This window comes from Lingula anatina, chromosome 9 (genome assembly GCF_051362555.1).
Source record: "Lingula anatina isolate TDL-2025a chromosome 9, LinAna3.0, whole genome shotgun sequence".
NCBI classification, from domain to species: domain Eukaryota; kingdom Metazoa; phylum Brachiopoda; class Lingulata; order Lingulida; family Lingulidae; genus Lingula; species Lingula anatina.
Genome location: NC_141775.1, coordinates 19,351,119 through 19,371,185, shown reverse-complemented (window position 1 = coordinate 19,371,185; position 20,067 = coordinate 19,351,119). Strand labels below are relative to the sequence as shown.

Below are 20,067 nucleotides of genomic sequence, written 5' to 3'. Positions count from 1 at the left end.
TGTGCTCGTCACGGGTGACGTTTGTGGAAAGTAGTCATAGCGATAGGCTGATTTTGTCACGTGCTCCATTTACCCCGCCTTATCTACAGAATTTTTTTGCAAAAATAAGATCTCTAAGCATGGCGTCAAAGCAGAGCACGTTGACGTCTTTTTTCAAAACCCGCGGAGAGTCACATTCCGTACAGGTAAATGACGAAACGACCAGCGAACCAGCACCTAAAAAAAACAAACATAGGACGGAGTTTTACGCTCCGTGGTTGAAAAAGTATACATGGCTTCGACATGAACCCGATGAAGGTAAGTAGACTACATGATTTATCATTATCGTTATAAAATTTTACAAATTTCACCATATCTTGCGTTTGTTACCTCATTACTTACTGGAATCTATATACAACTGGAAAATAAAACCAAACCAATCATTTTAATACAGGGATGTTGCTTAAATACATATGTATTTCTTTCGTATTACAAGAAAACGTGACCGCTAATATATCGAAAAGATACATTGTACATTTACCGATCACGTAGGCAGTTTTAGCCAGTTTCGACCATGTGCTCTTCATGAATGACGTTTGTGAAAAGTAGTCTTGCATAGCGATAGGCTGATTTTGTCACGTGCTCCGTTTACCCCGCCTTTATGCTTGTATAAGGAAGTAGATTGACAGTCTTGAATATTAGACCTGCCCTTCCCGCAATTCACTTGAACGTGAGCAATCCCAATGAGATGATGTATTCATACGTTTTTAATCCGGAATGATTAGATTATTTTTAAAATGTGAGAAGCTTTACGAGACTTTGAACCCATTTGTTAATTTAAACATCAATAAAGGTTCATTCACAGTCATTTAGAGCAGGGCAAAGGCAGCAACGTCGATGCTATCGTATATCTGTCCGACGGAAGATCGTTGCGTCGTTAAATTATTATGTAAAGCTACATAAACATCAAATACCATTGTTTAACCATAGAAATGCATTGTTTCAGGTATGTTTTGTGCCTGGTGTTCAAGCCATGGTCAAAGGTCCAAGAAAGGCACTGACATCTAGACCAAAGTTGGGTGCCAGACGTACAGGGAAGACACCATTAAGAGACATGAACAGTCCACCATGCATCAGGTGTCTCACAGTTTGGAGGTGGAATACAGACAATCAAAGGTAGATGGAGGGATAGCAGCTGCTATGCAGGATGTGGTGTCTGTGGAAACAGAGGCTTTCATTGGTGCACTGAAGTGCATGTACTTTTTAATGAAGAAAGAAATCCCACACACTACTAATTTTAAAGACCTCCTGGAGTTGTGCAAATTCATGGGTTGTCAGTACCTGCAAAAGCTCTCAGAGTGTGCAGAAAACTGCAATTACACCAGTGAAAGGACTATGCAGGAGATGGTGCTATGTTGTGGTAAGTTTTGTAAAAAGCTTTAAGTTTTGATTTTTTAACTTGGTATAAGAAACAATTGAATGTAAAATGTAACAGAAAAAGTAAAAAAGTTTAAAAAGGCTATAACATCATTTGGGTGGTATTTATTAATTTTTTTCTTATTATACTTCAAAGAAGAACATCAAATAAGGAAGATCACAATTTTACTGGGAGTATTTCAATAGATGTTCAACAACTTTAATTAGGTGAAGTTATCCACCAGGGAATCCTGCAGAGAATTTCTGGGAGTCCTTTCTTCAGTATCCTTATTGATGAAACCACAGATATTGCTGTATCTAAGCAGTTGGTAATATATGTGAAATTTGGAGATGGCGTGAGGAGAATGGAGGTTGCATTTCTCAGCATGGAAGAGGTATTCATTTAAAAAATGTTATTTTCTTATCTGTAATATAACATCATAAAGGAAAGCATGTATTTCTTAACTGATTTTATTAACAGTAAAATTTACAGGAAGAAAGATAGGAAATAGCATTGTCAATCCTTGAAATTTCTGTTTGACTCTCCCATATTTCAAGAAACAGTGCAAAAAAACTTAGCATTTATATATTTATTTACTGCGTTCAGATCCCTGATGGAAAATCTGCCACCATCACAGATGCTATAATGGGCAAGTTTGCTAGGTGCAGCATCCCTTTGGTTGGAAGACTGGCAGGGGTTGGCAGTGATGGTGCCGCTGTGATGGTTGGCAGAAAAAATGGTGTAGCTGCAAAACTTAAGAGGGTATGTATACTTTGAACCATCTGGTAAAATGCATTTCTGACTTGGCTTGTATGTTTCTGGCGTTTATTTAGCCATTTAAGATTGATGTTTTCCATTCTTTTATTTTTAGGAAGTCTCTGATTTTCTTGTGTCCAACCATTGCGTTGCTCATCGCTTGGCCCTTGCTGCTAGTCAGGGAGCTTTGGAGTTGCCTTATATCAGAAAGTTCAATGACATCTTGGACAGCATTTTTTATTATTATGAAAACAGTCCAGTAAGAACAAATGGGTTAAGAGAAATACAGGTCAGTGAAGGTTTTATTGTATAATAATTAACTAAAAAAAAATATGAAAGGAGATGCCTACATTTTTTTCAATAGATTTATCATGTCAGTTATAATAGGGACACTCTTAATATTAGTAAATATTTAAGCTGTAACTTATTTATTTTTAATGTATTTAAAAAACACAGGCTTTACCTTAAGAATGAATTTTTTGAAATGAAAACTCATGTGTAATGTGGTGCCAAATGTACATGTGAATGATGCTTGTTATTACAATGTTTTTCATGCAGAAGAACATGGAACAGCCTCTACTCAAGCCCAAACAAGCCAAGGCTGTCAGGTGGACGTCCCATGACAGCGCCACACACACGATCATGGAGATCCTCCCCTGTCTCATCATGAGGCTGCAGAGGGAGGCTGCAGAAAGAAACTGTGCCCAAGGCCTTGGCCTAGCAAAATTTGTTGAGGACTGGCAGTTTGTCGCTACTCTACACACCATGTGTGACATTCTGCCACACTTGACAATCTTAAGTAAAATATTTCAGGTAAGTGAACACTAAAATAATTCTCAAGTTATACCATTATTAGATTGTTATTGCTATTTAATACCATAGTTTACGTGGAACAAAGCATATAGGATTATATTTGCAGGCATAAGTTTAGAGCATTTTTGAGTACACATTGATTCAAAGCAACCTCTTATTACCAATGTGAGTGTTTTTATTTATTGATATAAGTTATGTTGAAATCCTTCAGGCTAGAGCTGTGGATTTTACTGAAATCCAGAGATCTGTTGAAACTACAGTAGAGGTGCTGGAGACCCGTCTGATAAGACCTGGTGAAAACTTCAGATCCGTTCCTCAGCAGCTTGATGATCTGAACAATAATGGTTTCCACTTTCCATACAAAAAAGAGGATTTGGATGATTTCAAGAAGAATGTAAGTTCATGCCATACTGCCACTCTTTGTTTTGATAAATTACTTGTCTTTTACTGTACATACAAGTAAAAATATGGTATCAATATATGACTCCAAATTATAAGTAAAGCTTTCAATTCCTACTGTATGTTGCTTTTTCAGACCCATGACACATTAATTAAGAACATTATAGACCAGGTAAAGAAAAGATTTCCAGACGTTGGTATATTCCACTTGCTGAACAATATCTTTAACCCTGACAATCTGCCTAATGTTGACCTGGGTGCATTGGATGAAAGTTATGGTCTTGAAGATATAGAGGTATCATACCACTGTTTTTTATTAGATTTGTTATTATTACAGATATTTTTTTATTATAATCTATTACTAGCATGAAGCAATTCAATTCAATAAATACATAAGGAATTAAGTTTCTTTTTTAACTGGATATAAGATTTAATAAACCCTTTTTTTACCAATTGAAAAAAGTTTGTATTCCATTACTTACCTTTCCAAGTTGGTCTTCTAATATTATTGTATTATTACTACAGATATTTATACTTTAATTTTATTTTCTGGCACAGCTCATAGCAGACCACTACAGGGCAATCATAGACCGTGAATGCCTGTGCCGTGAGTGGACCACTGCAGTTCCAACTCTTCAAAAATGGAAGAGAGATAAATACACTTTCCAGGATGTGTTGGGAAGTTTTGTCACTGTGCACTCAGAAACTTTTCCCATGCTTGCATGGTTTTGCCAGTGTCAACTGCAGGTAAGACGGAAATAACATTTTTCAATTAAAAGGTGGATAACAATTAAATTTTCTAAGTAGATGGTGTCTGTAATAGATATATTACCCTTGGGCACAAATACCCTATTAGTTTAATAGATTACCAATAGAATTATGCTTAAATTTTCAGACTGTGAAAGAGGATTTTCTGTTCTGAAGAGAGTGAAAACCAGGCTGAGGAACAGACTAACTTCAGATGTATTGAATGCACTTCTTCTAGTGTCAATTCAAGGTCCTCCTCTAGAAGAATTTGACTACAGGGAGGCAGCTAGGCTTTGGTCCCAAATGAGAAACAGAAAGATCTCTTTGGATGTTTAAATGTGATGTTAAAATGTGAAATATTTGGTGCCATCAATATAATTACCTGCAGTTGATACTGGAAAACATACAATTTTGGACAGCTGAACTGTATCTGACTGTACAATGATTATGATAAAAGTCCAAACTTGTTGCTGGAAGGTGAAATTCTCTTTCTTCCATCTTTCAACAGTTAGCACTACAACTGGTGGTGAAGGCTATCATGGTGTATGATTGCCCTGTAGACATTTTATTTTATCCCAGAGGTAAAATAAGTTTTAAACTCACAAGTACAAATTCTAGATTGTTTCAGAAGAGTGCACTGCATTTTATTAACTTAACTTCATTGTAACCCGACGTCAATGAAGCCATAAAAACAATGTGAAATGCCTTATGTTTCAGAGATTTATTCAAAAATAAAAGTGAAGTTTAATTCAGAATCATGACTATTGTTTATATAAAGTAAAACTTGACACAGGAACCTCTACAAAATGATCATAGTTATCATTAAAGTAATGATGAATTCTCTTACCACAAAAATGACCTTTTAGACTTCTAAAATTGCCCAGAATGCAGGTATTTGCACCAATTTTTCAAAATTTTCCCGGGGGAGCATGCCCCCGGACCCCCCTAGCATGGCGAGCGCCTTTGGCGCTCGCTTTCGGAGACCCTCACCATAACTGCCCTTCCCCCACCTTATAATTTCAAGTTGTGGAGAACACTGTGTATATATATATATATATATATATATATATATATATATATATATATATATATATATATATATAGGAATATAGCAATATATTAAGAGCAATAGAGAGATTTAAAAATGTGGGTCTTTTAATACAGAAATTACACACAGCTGACAGGCCATTATTTACATGAGGGCCCTGAGTAGCTTATACATGTAAAGATATAAACATAAACCTCAACAATACCTTTCAGCGTCTTCTCTCCCCTGTATACACGGATTTTATCATCGAGGTCCTGGTCAAGTCGGAATACCAACAAGTAGATGATCCGCTCTGAGAGGAACGTTTGGTGCGTGGTGTAGTAGACATCCTGTCCTGCAAAATCCCAAATTGTGACCTGTTTCTCTGGCTCCACATCTTCTCCTCGGGCAATTTTCTCGATTTTTTCCAATAGCTCCTTTTCAATATCATCTAGATGGTCCCTTTCTGCCACTGCGAGGAATACAATAAGCTATGTCCGAACTAACTGATTTTAGCATAATGCATATTGTTATGTATTGCAATGTGTGCATATTCATCATATTCACCGTATTAACCACGCAGTATATTTTATAAAAATACATAAATTAGATTGAAAATGCGTCTAATAACATCAACTGGTATCAAGCGCCTGATCGAGCTTTCAGCTTGTGAGCTTTCTTCGGGAGGGGGGGAGGGGAGAGGAAGACTAGATATTAATATTAATAGACATGCTTTCAATCTAATTTATTTAATTTGTCAGGGATCGTTCATACATCGACATACTATCAACATTCTTATACTACCCATTAGTCTGGATGATTGGTGCTATATATTGGCCAAATTGCTCAGAATGTGGAAAAAGCGTAAAACTTGGCACAATTGTTCTTTGGACTATGCTGATCATTTTCAAGGGCAGTGCCCAAAATTTCAAAGCGTTGCTTAGCAACCGTTGCTATGGAAGTGAATTTTCTTACTAACAAGCTAATAACCTTGCGCGCGTTACACGTCACAGATCTTGCGTAACTACCCACGTGCTACGATTTTTCAACTGGGCGGGCAGCAAGCGGACATTTTGTACAGGAGCAGTGCAAAATGGGTGAAAACGATTCGTTGTTTTTAACCGAAGACGATGTCCCTGGGACGAAACTACCAACACCAAAAGTAAAGGATCATACCAATGTTGTTTTGAAACGGTGTGGTTAGCCCGTCATTGGCGAGTTGGGCAGAAAAGAGCAGCACTGATAGCAAAGTACTGTGTACACGTGAACCAGCAAAGTTAATGATAATTTCATGTTGCAAAAGCATAATTAAATTAGTTATTTTCCAAACGATATTATTTGAATAGCAGATACATAGATCAAACTAACAAAAAAAAAAAAATTATGACATTAAAAATCAAAACCTGCGGTGCACGATAGGTTGGGGAGGACACTGCCACAGGAAGTTATGCATGAATTTTGTTACATAACACCCTATCCTTGTGACCTTGTTAACTCTGTGGTATTATTACTGCTCAATTAATACTTGATATTATTTCTCAAGCTACCAAGTACAAATCAACTTAGTTTTGTGGCAATTGACCTCCATGTTCCATCATGTTTGTTTGTTATTATTTGTTCAAGCACATTTTGATAAAGTGGCTATGCTTAAACAAGAGAAAGTCAAATTTTATGCTGGTTTGAAATAAATAAATAAATAAATAAATAAATAAATAAATAAATAACCCAAATAAAATCAATTCCTTTTATATTTCACATAATATGTTTTTATTATTTCTTCTAACTAAGCATTTAACTATAACATTTCCCATCATTATACTGTTATTTTGTAATAACATTGAAAGGTTCCGAGTTTTTTTTTTAAACAGGTTGATGCTAACGTATTACAAATAAATATAAGCATCAAAGCATATTTCCGTACTGAAATATATCAAACGTACCATTGGCATAATACCGGTAGAGATACAGGTAAAGATGACAGCACTGATAACTGGGTTTACAGCTCTGTTAGTGCAGCATGGTTAGTGTCAGATTGCTATCTGATAAAGTTTGCTTATTATTATTAGGAGAAGTAGTACCTGGGAACAAAAGGTCTGGCACTTGACAATCAAGTTGATAAAATCACAAAACGCCTGTAGAAAATAGAGCATACCTGCCCAACATTGATTTGTTCAGATTCTTGACTAAGGGGTGCGTTACTGGTGTCAAGGGCCAAGACTTGAACATGTCACTGGATATTCCTCTCCATTTCTGCCCATATCTAATAAAGCCTCAGTTGCTTAACTTTTGCCAAATTTCCAATATCTACAGGTTGTGTTGTTTAATGCTTGGGGTCTCTCCTCTGGCGGCGGTTAATTGGGGACACCTGTGCAGCCTGTCAACGCACCAAGACCCACTTTTGCCAGTGCCACATTTTCCATTGCCGTAAATATCAAATTTGTGAATAGAATGAGGAATAATGACAATTATGAAAAAATGCGTTGAAGTACCTGTCACCTTCGCCACAGTTACCATATGTGCTGTGCTGCCCCACCACCATAGGCGACACCTTGCGGAGCAAGCGAGCGTAATTCAGGGTGCAACTGAAAATAACCTTGTTGCGCAACCTGATTAGACCTTTCTCGTCCAGTTTAAATGATTTAGAAATGCTAATAACAATGCTTCAGGGCATCAGAACTATCCCTAGACTATTCTAAGGCAATTAAAACCCAAATTAACCTTTCCACAGTTGCTAGGCAGTATATTACCCTAGCAACAAGCATATAAAGTTGCGTTAGTCTATTAAGTAAGGCAAATCTAAAATACTAGCTAGGAACTACAATTTTGAGCAAGATATTCATACTTTCAATCCCGTAAGCATTGCCGCTGCAAATACTCAAGGCAGCGTGTTCAAAGTTAGTAACTAGTCATTTCCTTGTTTTTATCACCTAACAACTCTTTATAAACTTTGAAATATTTAAGGCGTTACAATCCCCCTTGCATGTGCAATATACAGTGCATTTTGCCCTTGCACATTGTCAGCCTCTACATCTGCTCCTACGTGCACACTGCAGCAACTCTGGGCAGAACAATAGATTCTGGCAAATGTGTCCACAAGAGTCCACTGTTCCACACAAGTCCAACCAGAGTGAGCACATGGTATCTGATGACATGGCACCGTAGTGCTGATTCAGATATGTTCATCTCGCAAGACAACTCTTATACAACATTGGTCAAAAAGGTTGTCCCACCCCCAGTTTCATGTGCGTTTATTTATAAATGATCACATCACAGGAGTCAATTGCCATGAATGGCGATTTTCATTCCATATACCATAACTAACATGATAAGTGGTACAGAAAATACAAACTAGCGGTTAAGATATCCATATTTAATACCATTTATTCACATTTATTACATGTACTCCCTCAAATCCGATGTTCCACTGTCATTTCCACGGAGGTAAAAAAATGTCTATCAACCCCCACCCTTCACACATCTCGAATACTGGGGTTCACTTACTTATATACTTAGGGCACTACAACTGAAAGTGCATCTTAAGAAAGACAAACAAGTAAATATATGGTTATTAGCTTTGCAACCCCACAAATTAAAGCATCTGCACTATGTTGTTTGGGAATTATATATGAAATAAAGTCTTTTCAGGCATAAAAGGTACGTAATTTGGCACTGTCACAATTATTCAATTTTAGCTTTTTAAAATAACTTCATTTCATTTTAGTAGAAGGATTCACAATAAAAGCGGCCGGCATCGGCCAAATTTCGAACATCATAGTTGTGTTTGTCACTTTAATGCTTTTTTTTTCTGACACCGTATTGAACTTTTTTCAATCAAGGAGACATAAAAATTTGTAAAGCACTGCATAGCTCATTTTACACACTGCAAAACCGACCACTTGCATGCAAAATTTCAAATTTTTCTATGCAGAAGTTGCCGACATATGTATACTTTTTTGACAGAACCATGCTTTGCCAAAGCCAATCTTTGACCTGCCCAAAGGCGTACTACCAAATTAAATGACTGCATATTACATAATGCAGCAGCGCAACAAACCTGGTATTCACTTAATTGGAAGCGACACACCTGATTACACACTTCCCCATTCATATATTTTATATGAGATCGGAATTTTTTGAAAAAAAAGACCACATTTCTACCTAGGCATACCATCGAAACTGAAATATTCCATATTAAATGTCAAGTCTGTGTAAACTCTCCTTCCAGCCCCCCCCCCCCCCCTTCCCTCAATACTTAAAAATATGCAAATATCATATTTAACTTTATTAGCAATGGGAAAAGATCCAAAATAAAATGAGCAAAGATGGCATCTGATTACTAAAATGGACGGTAAAAGGTACCGCAAATAAAAATTTTACCAAGGCCCTAAAATTTATATGGCTTAAAAGACTTCTTTATGAAGAAAATAAGAGTAAGTGGAAAGCGTTTTTCTCGGTGAAATGTCAGGAATCGGCAGTTACAAAAGGTGTAATAAAAATTCTAAATACTAAAAGCAACTTCTAATCCCTTCTGGCAAAGATTATTGGTTCTTTGGGTGAAATTCAGGAAAATCCCAATTTAACCCCAGATGAAATCCTATCACAACCATTATGTCAAAGCTCAAAAATTGAAAGAAATGGAAAAAAAAATTCCATAAAAGATGTTGTATAAATGGCTTATTTTACATCAATGATATTTATTATAAATGACATTTGAAATCCCCTCTCTCTAGAAGAACTCAACAAAAAATCAACTTTAAAATACTACCTTTCTAGGCTATTTCCAAAAGAGCTTACCATCTGAATGGCTATCTCTTCCCATGGAAGGAAATTACACATAACATTCCAAGAAATAATTGACTTGATTAAACAAGTTACCAAACCATCCAGATATTTTTTCACAAAAAATCCTTGAAAGCCATATAATATAACCAGATAAAGGTGTAAGTGAATGGCAGACAAATCTGTTTAAAAAATCTTGAGTACAGATAATTGGGAACTAACATTTAAGAAATAGATCACATGAAACTGAAGTCGCTCCAATTCAGAATAAATCATAGAATATTCAATACTTATGCTTATCTTATGAATTTTGCAACACTGCTAGGGAAAATATTCTGTAGGTTTTTTTTTTTTTTTTTTTTCCCACATGTATAAAATGTTTGGGCGCTAGAGTGTATCATTTTCCCCGCTATAATTTAGGTGTGGTCATTGATAGATCTCCGAATATTTTTGTATTTGGGTTTGTGCAAGCATACAATATTTATGTACCTTTCTTAATAATTAAGAAACATGTTAGTATATGTAGAATGGGAACAAAAGGACGGGAAGGAACTGGAGGATATGAAAAATGCTACAGAGATATCTGAACATATATTATAAAATATTATCAAATATATATTATTAAATACTTGTTGTTAGGGCAATGTGCTGTCTAGCAAATGTTGCAATGGTTTACTTAGGCTTTTGGTGGCTTAAAATAGTATAGTGATAGTTCTGATGGCTTGAAGCATTATTAAAACCATTTTAAATTATTTAAACTGAACAAGAAAGGTCCAATTAGCTTGTTACTAAAGTAAATCACTTCCTTAGCAACGGTTGCTAAGCAATGATTTAAAATTTCGGGCACTACCCTTGAAAATAATCAGCATAGTCAAAAAAACATTTGTGCCAAGTTTCATGCTTTTTTCCACCTATTAATCAATTTTTGCACGAATCATCTAGACTACATGTTTTCTTCCCTAGAGGTATGAGATCCACTTTCACCTTTGAGAGGGACTGTACAATAAACATTGCGGTTAAAATAATACTTTTTAGCATAAAAAGTATCGTAATTATTCACATAATTTCAATGCGTTTAGTGTCAATTAACTTTGTGAAACAGATATCAGATATATTACAAGCTTTCGTCTGTTTCTGAAGGTTTATTGGCAATTTGGGGGAAACCACTATTCTTAAAAATGTATCCTCTCTGATGAATACAAGTAGGTAAGTTCAACACACAACGGGGTAATAAACACTGAATGTTTTAACATTCATTAAAATTAATTAAAATTGTAAGGTATTGCCAATTTTACTGCACAGACAGTTTGATGAAAATAAGAAAGTAGAAACTCACATACCTAATCAGCAAGCTAAGAAAAACTCTCGAACATTCTGAGCAATACACGAGAATCTTGTTTTTTTACATGTGCACTATTTACCTGCTGTTTTGTTAGGAGAGGCAGGTGATTCACTGTCATCAGGGGGAGCGGCTGTAGAATAAAGAGAAGAAGAATATCAAACACCATTCTAGCAGAAAATGACTCAATCTTTAAGTAAACAAAAACATGGCCAAGATAAAGGAATTTCTTTACAAACTTTTAACATATAATTTAACTTTGGGATATTGTAAAAATATTGTATAAAAATAAATAAATTACATTGAAAATGGGTCTAATAAGATCAAGTATAATTGGTATCAAGCGCCCAGTCTTCAAGGTATAATGGCCAACGAAAAACACATAGAAGGTGGAATCTCTTGGCAAAAAAGAAAAATAACTACAAGTATCTGTTTAAATTGCACCAAGAGGAACTATTCGAGACAATCATGTACGATAACTCTATTTGTCAGCATATTATTAATATTCTCTGATCACAGACCTAGAGTTGTATCTAAATTTACTATTTTCTGAGGGTACGTATTAGACTGCACAGTTGAAAATTTTGATTCAATCCTCAGTCATGTAAAGAAGACTGTTATTTCACAGAAAATTAAATTATCGTGTTTGTACCCAGATAAAACAAGGCAGCAAATCTGTCCAATGTACAGACAAAAAAAAATAAATAAATAAATAAATAAATAAATAAATAAATAAATAAATAAATAAATAAATAAATAAATAAATAAAAATGCAGAAAATAGGTTAATTTCTCATTTTGATGCAATAATAAATAATACTTGTAATAGCACGGTCAATCGACACTGAATTTAAGTCATGCACAACAGGTAACATGGTCAATAACAGGAGCGGATCTAAATGTATTTTCTGACAGTATTTTAAAATATCTTTGTTAATCCATCCTCCGTTTTTGATGGTCTTCCAACAGAAAAAATAGATACCCGTCAATGTAAACTTTAAAATCTGACCATCTTCCGGAAAACCCTGAACACGATCCCAATCTGCCCCTATGATAAGATTACAGTTTCAGGACCACGAGAGTTCAAATTCACATAATGAAAATCACAATATTTGACAAATGAAAGCAGTGCATAGAATAATATAATGTTAAATAATGTTTAAAGACATGATAACCAATACAACTGCCTATGTGGAAAAAAAGAAAATGTGCAGAGCTTCAGGTGGAGGGGAGTTAGTTGAAATTCTCAGTGTTTGAAAAAATTAAAAACAAAACGTAACAAAATTATTCCAGTAAAGCTGCTTTTCAAACTTTTAATCTTACTGTATTAGCATGATATGAATAACCCCATTGAGTTTGAGGATAATAAGGCACTTTTGTTCATATACAGCATTAATGTTGGCATAATACAAAATAATTTTTTTGAAAACGTATTTGCAATATTAAACAACATTTATCTGCATAATTATCACTGCTTCCCTATTATGGACACTGTTAATTGGCAGAGAACTTAACCTATGGGAGTTTACAGGGAATCTCAACATGTGTGTTTTATATAATCTCATTTAATTGCCACTTGAAACTTAATTAGGCAAGTGACCTTATAGCTCTGAATTTAGCTAGTAGTTACCCAAGGGAAGATTAGAGGCTTGTCACCCAAATGTGACTAGCAAAGGTATTCAGGCCCATGAAATGTCTAAGTCACAATTTTAAAAAAGCAGAAAATAATAATGCATAAAATAGGAGACTGTCAGTTCTAATGTAATACAATGCTTTACTGCACAGTCAACCCCAAAATTTAATTATGCACAATAGTATATAACGATGTAAGTAAAAGCATAAGGCTTCAGGCCCATAAGAGTTCAAGCTCATACCAGAATGAGATAAATAAAAATTTCACAAAAAATGCATAATTCGATAAAAACGATAATTCAAAAGAGCTGGTTTTCTAATTTAAGCTGTTTGTCAATCCTAAGAACCATTTTTTGTAAATAAAAAAAAAGGTAACAGTTTTCTTTTTATGACGTTATGGTGATAGTGCACAAAGTAGGTTTTTGATGCAATATAACATAATGGTCAACTGTATAAATACCACAAAATTTTAATTATCTTCTATTAAAAACATGGACAGTAAGAAAATTTGATTACCACTGGGCTTGATGCCCATGTGAGTTCTAAGTCCCAGTTTGATGAAAATAAGAATGTAGACACTCACATACCTAATCGGCAAGCTAAGAATACACGAGAATCTTGTTTTACTACATGTGCACTATTTACCTGCTGTTTTGTCAGGAGAGGCAGGTAATTCACTGTCATCAGGGGGAGCGGCTGTAGAATAAAGAGAAGAATAATATCAAACACCATTCTAGCAGAAAATGACTCAACTTTAAAGTAAACAAAATCATGGCTAAGATAAAAGAATTTAGAAAGGAATTTCTTTACAAAATTTAAACATATAAAATAAAATTCGGGATGCTGTCTTCAAGGCACATATATGTGGAATGGCCAACGAAAAACACATAGAAGGTGGAATCTCTTGGCAAAAAAGAAGAATAACTACAAATATCTGTTTAAATTGCACCAAGATGACCTATTCGAGACAATCATGTACAATACCTCTATTTGTCAGCATGTTATTAATATTCACTTCTGAATCTGGTAGGGATTCCTCTAGTGGCGTTTGGTCCAATACTGTTAAGTCCGGCTCACAAAACGTATCTGAATTCTGTACTCCAATTGCCATGTTTTGTGCAAACTGGTCTTTTGGATCATCTGAGAATAGTTGGAAGGATCATACAGTTAGATCAAGCGTTGTATCTAAATGTACCTTTTCTGAGTGTACGTATCAGGCTACACCGTTGAAAAATTTAATTCAATATTGATTAAAATAAAGCATGGTGTTTTTACAGAGATTGAAATTATCGTGTTTGTACCCAGTTAAAAAATAATCAATGGGCTGCAAGAGTAGATTATTAAGTGTCATGTACGTCAATTGATTGATAACAATACAAAGGCACCACTTATTTAGGTACTTTTTCACTCAGCCCCTCGTCTACCATACTAAGATATGGAAGGACACATTTCGACACCCACAAGTACATGTATGTATAATTCCTTAATATTGTGAATTATGTGCTAAAATTGAAAATGTCTTACCTTCTGTTCGTTGTATTCTTTATAAACAAATTCCATATGTGTCTAACGTTTTCCTATATTCTGCTTACCTTTTCCTCTGATCCAACAGGATCGGCCAGCTTTATGGACAACACACCTATGGCGGTATATATCCACGCCAGTTGTATTTGCATCTTCTTCTTTGATATATTCCTCATGGATAAGGCGCTTGGCGAGATGAGTCTTTCCCACACCGTAAGGTCCAACAATAGCTACTCGCTGTCGGTATACTGGAATCTTACCACTTTCACACAACCGTTGAAGCCGTTCATTAAACTCACCTGGTAATACAAATGTTATGCTTCAGATTGACAAAAGGACTCATGGATAAGGTGAACGATGATGTTTGCAGATGTTATATTTATTGTGAAGCGATAGCAGAGAGGAAGCGAGAGAAAATCTAGAGAGGTGGATGCCTGCATATGTGCTTGAGAGTAACAGGATGGAGGTGAGTAGTAGCAAGACTGAACAGCTATGTCTAAATGATGATGATGAGATGATGGAAGGAGTGTCAATCAAGAAAGGAAGTGAATTTAAACAGTAAATGAAGGAGCAGCACAGAGGAGGATAATATCAAGACAAAATAGGCTGGGAAAAGGTTATTGGAGTGCTCAATTTATGTTACAGAAATATGTACAGATCGTGCCTACGACCATGTTTGAATCCACCCATTAAAACTACCTTTCCTGTCACAACGTCAAATTTTTAACATAATACTGGTACACTTTCGCTACTGCTACTAAACTGCAGCGTACCTTATACGCCCCGACACCAATTCTCTCCGTACCTATCTGTGTATGTCCCTTGATAGATACTCCCCTGTGCTTTAAGTCCCTGCACAAATACTCCTCCATACTCTTATACCTATACAACCCCCGCGCCGACAATTCCCAGTACCTACATGTGTATAAGGTACATCACAGTTTAAATTTCCCGCACCAATACTTCCTGTACTTATATTTTCCTGCACCGATACTCCCCCTTATCGCTCCACCCCTGCACAAAAACTCCCTCATACCTACTCTAAATTGGTGGAAATGTTTTTTTTTTTTTTCAAATGGAAAATGCATTGGGTATTAGTGTGTTATGTAAAATCTCATATTTTCATGATGACAAAAGTCGATAAATCGCAGCTAAATTAAAAATTTTGAATTCAACTGAATTGAGAAATTCCCAAAAATACTATGGTGCGTTATTTATATCAGGGTAAAACAAACTTTGAGTAAAATAGATAGATAAAAAGGGTGTGTAATCTGGATACTGAATCACTGCTGAAGAACAAAGAGAAGTATACAGTCATTTATCAGAAATCACAAAGTCGATTTGCACACAAAGTCTGACGTGTAAGATTTACTATGTTCCAGATTACAAAGCAGCGTAGAGTAAGATTGCCAGTATATATGACTTCCTATTCAAGGTCAATAGTAACTATAAGTGTATCTCTGCCATTTTTGCAGATAAAAAGAGGCAAAAAATTTGCAAGACTTAGTACATGATGAAAAGTAGGTCAAAGGTCAATTTCAAGGTCACAGTTTGGCTGCCAGTATGTGACTTCTTATTCAAAATCAATAGTAACCATGGGTGTATCTCTGCCAGTTTTTGAGTATTTCACATTTTGTTTCACTACTGTTTATCGAAATGTAATTTTTTATATAGCACAACTCCTAACCTACATATCAAAAACAAACAAAAAAATGGATTCCAACCCCAGTACGTATCAATTGAGCTTGACAAGCTCTACGTAATGCAAAAAACAAGAGGTTTCTTGTATTTAGGGTTCTGGAATAATAGAGAGTTTTCAGCTTTGGCATCTAACGGCTGCCTCTCCTGTGAAAATGCACCGATTGACCCCAAACTCCCGAAGATGAAGTCCCAAAATGTAATCCCCCCACTTAGGTCAGTGTAGTTTCTAAAAATTGGCACAAACATATATATGTTTTTTAAACCCCCATTTTTAGGAGATTTTGGCCTGTTTGACCTTGAGATAAAAACAATATTAGGCGATGAATCACAGGGACAGTAGCTTCTAAAAACCATCAGATGTTAAAATTGTAGCTAGCAGATGATGTGCTGCAGCAGTGTAAGAGATTTTGTTTACTAGTTAAAAAACATTGCAACAGCCTTGATATATATGTGAAGCATAATGATAATACTAAGAAATGAGAATCAACATTTTAGAAAGTTTCTCTCATGATTAAATAAAAAGATAAAATAAAAAATAAGTTCTATTGAAAACATCATTTCAGCAAGTATTTCATATAGCAAAAGATATTTGGTGCAGTTGTATCAGTTTTGTAGGCGACATTGATGTTTGTTTAATTAAGACTTGAAATGGCAATCAGCATAATTCTGAGCAGTTCCTGAAATACATGTACATTGTACAATGCTAAATATCTGCTTGGCACAAACATTTGTTGAGTTGGTTTAATAACAAGTTTATTTTTGTTTCCATTTGGTGTTTGCATCATAACATGGTGAAATGTATCATCATACATGTATTATGTATCACTATTATGATTATTACATGAAGTTTTTTTTTTTTTTTTCTTTAGTTAATAACTTATCAACCTACAAATACATATGCCATTGTACTGAATCTGCCTGGCTTATAGACTGTTCAGAATAAATTTTATCAACATCCAGATTTTTTTTTTTTAATTTGGAGCAGACCAAGTACATTTGGAGCAGGCGGCTGTTTCACAATCAGGGTGAACAATTAAATGTGGTTAATGTTACAAGTGTCTGATAAATTAACAATTTATGATTAGAGATTGCTGATAGACTGATATCAAAGAGACTGTTCATAGGAACAAAATAAAAAAAAGAATTATAATAATCCGACTACAATTTACAAAAATATGGCCAATTATGTGTCCAAAAAGTGCCTATTTCTAGCTGTTACGATGGGTCATTTTCAACTTAGGTCATAAATATGATGCACTAGCTCTTTATGTCAATGATTTATGGTGAATATGATATTGGTGTATAATTCCCACAACATATATGTCTTCTCCCCTAGCAGGTTCTTCCAAAGATATGTTCTGAGTAAAAATTATTTTAAACCATTTTGCTGAAACAGGCTTTTGTACACATTTTACTTATTTTTGTTAATGCAATGAAAAACATATTTGATAAGGCCAAATATTACACCTACGTGATAATCAGATGAATTTACCATGTTATGACTTAAACATAAGAAAGGAGTTGTGCATATGTAACCATTATTATTAATGCTATGGTATTTATAATCATGAGCCCCTTGGTGTATCCTACCCCCCCCCCCCCCCCCCCCCCCCCCCCCATCTATTTTATTTAGGAATCACAGCATATTCTGTCTGGTTTTATTATTCTATAAGACATCCCCCGCACATGCCATACAAACAAACTGGCAGCTTGGCCAATTAACTTGGTCAATTAACTTGCCCACTATGCTGTTAACAAAACAAACACCATAAAGAATGGGCCCAGCCAGGGCGTAATAAACATGGGGTCTGGGCTTTTTATGCATGGGACTAGATTTAGTCCGGGCCTTTGACATAAATATGTGGGTCTATCAGCATGAAGTTTAAAAAAGTCCAAAAAGGTGGTCAAAACCATTTCATCAATGTTTTTATCCAGTATAATAATAATAATAATAATAATAATAATATAAATAAATTATTTTAATAAATAAAAATGCATTTAACTTGTGTTACATAAAAATGTGTTTAGTTTTGTATATTTCATTATAATTTGCATGCTGTGACAGTATGAATGCATGTACTATTTTTTTGTATTCCAAACCCAAGGTCACTGTTGTGTATGAATACACTACTTCCTGTGAAAAGTAGTTCCATTTCATGAAAAATGGTCGTCTGCTAGTTTTATTTGCAAAGAACAATCCACAAAGTCAGGAAAATAAGGTATTATCCAAAGTACTTCAACATTTAATTTATTTGTGTGTGTTAACAACAAACTAGTGATGAAATGTCTTTGAATCTAGAAGTGGTAAGACATCAAGAAACTTGACAAAGTACATTTGAGAATTTAGGTATATCTAAGCTTTCATGAACAGCTACAAGATGAAGAATATGAAGAATTGGACTGTTCTGTTGTGAGATTTGAGTTGTTCTTCACTGACAAATGGACAAGAAGTTCAGGGATTAAACAATGTAAGATGTTTTTCTTGTGACTTAATAAAAATACAAATAAAGCATACTATAAATTCCATTAAAAAGAGTTCTTCATCATTATTCAAAATCCTAATCACTAATGGGTTCATGGAAATTTGTCAGTAACAGTAAAGTATTAACTATAGAAAAAGTCTCCACTCTACATACATTTTTACTAAAGCACATCTGTGTGCTTACTGAATTTAAATATGCTTAAAAGTTTTTTTATTGAAATAAAGGCAAACATATTCATGGATAAAAACATTGTAAGACTAATTAACTTTCTAATATTTTACATAATAATCATATCTATCCACAGTTAATACATGTTACTCACCTTGTTTCAGGTCAATGTACTGGAATGTCTTAACATTGCTGCCATACTCTCCCACCACCAGTTGACCAGTAGCAGGGTTGATGACTACTGCACAGGGATACTCCAACCCATCATCCATAGTGACAATGTATCTGATAAACTGTCCCTGTGGACTCAGTGCCACTATCCTGTGGGTACCATAGTCAGCAATGAAGATGTGACCATAGCTGTCTGTGCACACTCCACGTGGATAACTCAGTTTACTGCCTTCTCTGCTGCCGTCATACTGGTACAGATGATCACCAGTAGGTGACAGCACATGTACACAGTGTCCCTCCCAGTCTGATATCACAATGTTATCATTCACACTGTTCACTGTGATGTACATTGGGTCTACACACATACTGAGTGGAATAGTGTTCAGGAGCTGTCCACTGTCTGCATGGAATGTCAAGATGGACTTCTTTCTATTGTCACAAACCATCACATGACCTTGTCTGTTCAGTGTAATACCCCATGGTAACTTCAGTAGACCCTGACCCATGGTTGTCACCTGCTGACCTCTGGTGGAGTACACTTGGACACATCTGTCACCCCATGATGTTATATACAGGTGACCAGTCTGTGACACAGCCACATCACATGGATTGTTTACTTTAATGTCAAACTTAAATTGTCCTTCATGTGTGAATACTTTTGTTCTGTTGTTTTCATTATCCACAACAAACATGTGTTCCTTATCTATGGCTAACCCAGTTATGACAGATATGCGTATTTCTCTATCATCATCTTCCAGTTGAGCACTGAAGGAATGCACACATTCTGCCTTGTCTAAGAAAACAGGAGGATGTGGAGCTGATGTTGTATTTGTTTCCTGTTCAGCTAATGGAGGTTGTGTCTGTACTGTCACCTGTCCTGATCTTGGATTTACACCTCGTCTAAACTTTCTCCATTTCCTTAATATGGCTTCCATTCCGACAGTAGATCCTGTAATATTTCTGTCAGCGATTGCTAAACTTTATGTTCACTTCTGGTGCTGCAGCTTGGAGATCACAGTAACATAAACACTTGCTCCATATACCTACAAGTCGGTCAGATCATATCTCTTTCTTTGTCAAATATGTTCAACATTATCCCACAATCTCCGTCCTGTTACTTCCTGGTTGTTGAA

At 35.3% G+C, this 20,067-nt stretch overlaps 4 protein-coding genes and 1 long non-coding RNA gene across 13 annotated transcripts in view; 1 reads left to right on the top strand and 4 right to left on the bottom strand.

Moving 5' to 3' along the window:
• The window catches only part of LOC106168600 (uncharacterized), a 348,468-nt gene that overhangs the window by 145,925 nt on the left and 182,476 nt on the right, over positions 1-20,067 (bottom strand). The gene's annotated exons all lie outside the window — the stretch shown is intronic.
• The window catches only part of LOC147760093 (DIS3-like exonuclease 2), a 145,275-nt gene that overhangs the window by 33,646 nt on the left and 91,562 nt on the right, over positions 1-20,067 (top strand). The gene's annotated exons all lie outside the window — the stretch shown is intronic.
• The window catches only part of LOC147760096 (E3 ubiquitin-protein ligase NHLRC1-like), a 111,414-nt gene that overhangs the window by 60,743 nt on the left and 30,604 nt on the right, over positions 1-20,067 (bottom strand). The window lies entirely within an intron of this gene.
• Positions 5,359-13,588, bottom strand: LOC147760098 (uncharacterized). The gene is made up of 3 exons (XR_015330978.1): positions 13,533-13,588; positions 11,339-11,389; positions 5,359-5,610 (listed from the first exon to the last, which is right to left on the bottom strand). It is a non-coding gene; the product is annotated as an uncharacterized LOC147760098 (long non-coding RNA).
• On the bottom strand, positions 13,846-19,869 carry LOC147760097 (E3 ubiquitin-protein ligase NHLRC1-like). Its single transcript, XM_086995529.1, has 3 exons — positions 18,918-19,869; positions 14,480-14,710; positions 13,846-14,027 (listed from the first exon to the last, which is right to left on the bottom strand). Exons 1-3 carry the CDS (start codon positions 19,867-19,869, stop codon positions 13,846-13,848), a joined length of 1,365 nt encoding a protein of 454 aa, XP_086851655.1.

Excerpts from the sequence above, each read along its gene's own strand:
- LOC147760097 (XM_086995529.1), bottom strand. The coding sequence starts at position 19,869 with ATGGAAGCCATATTAAGGAAATGGAGAAAGTTTAGACGAGGTGTAAAT. Across the intron at positions 14,711-18,917 it reads GTACATTGACCTGAAACAAG|GTGAGTTTAATGAACGGCTT; the intron begins GTGAGTAACATG and ends TTGTATTACCAG. Across the intron at positions 14,028-14,479 it reads CTGTTGGATCAGAGGAAAAG|ATGATCCAAAAGACCAGTTT; the intron begins GTAAGCAGAATA and ends AACTATTCTCAG.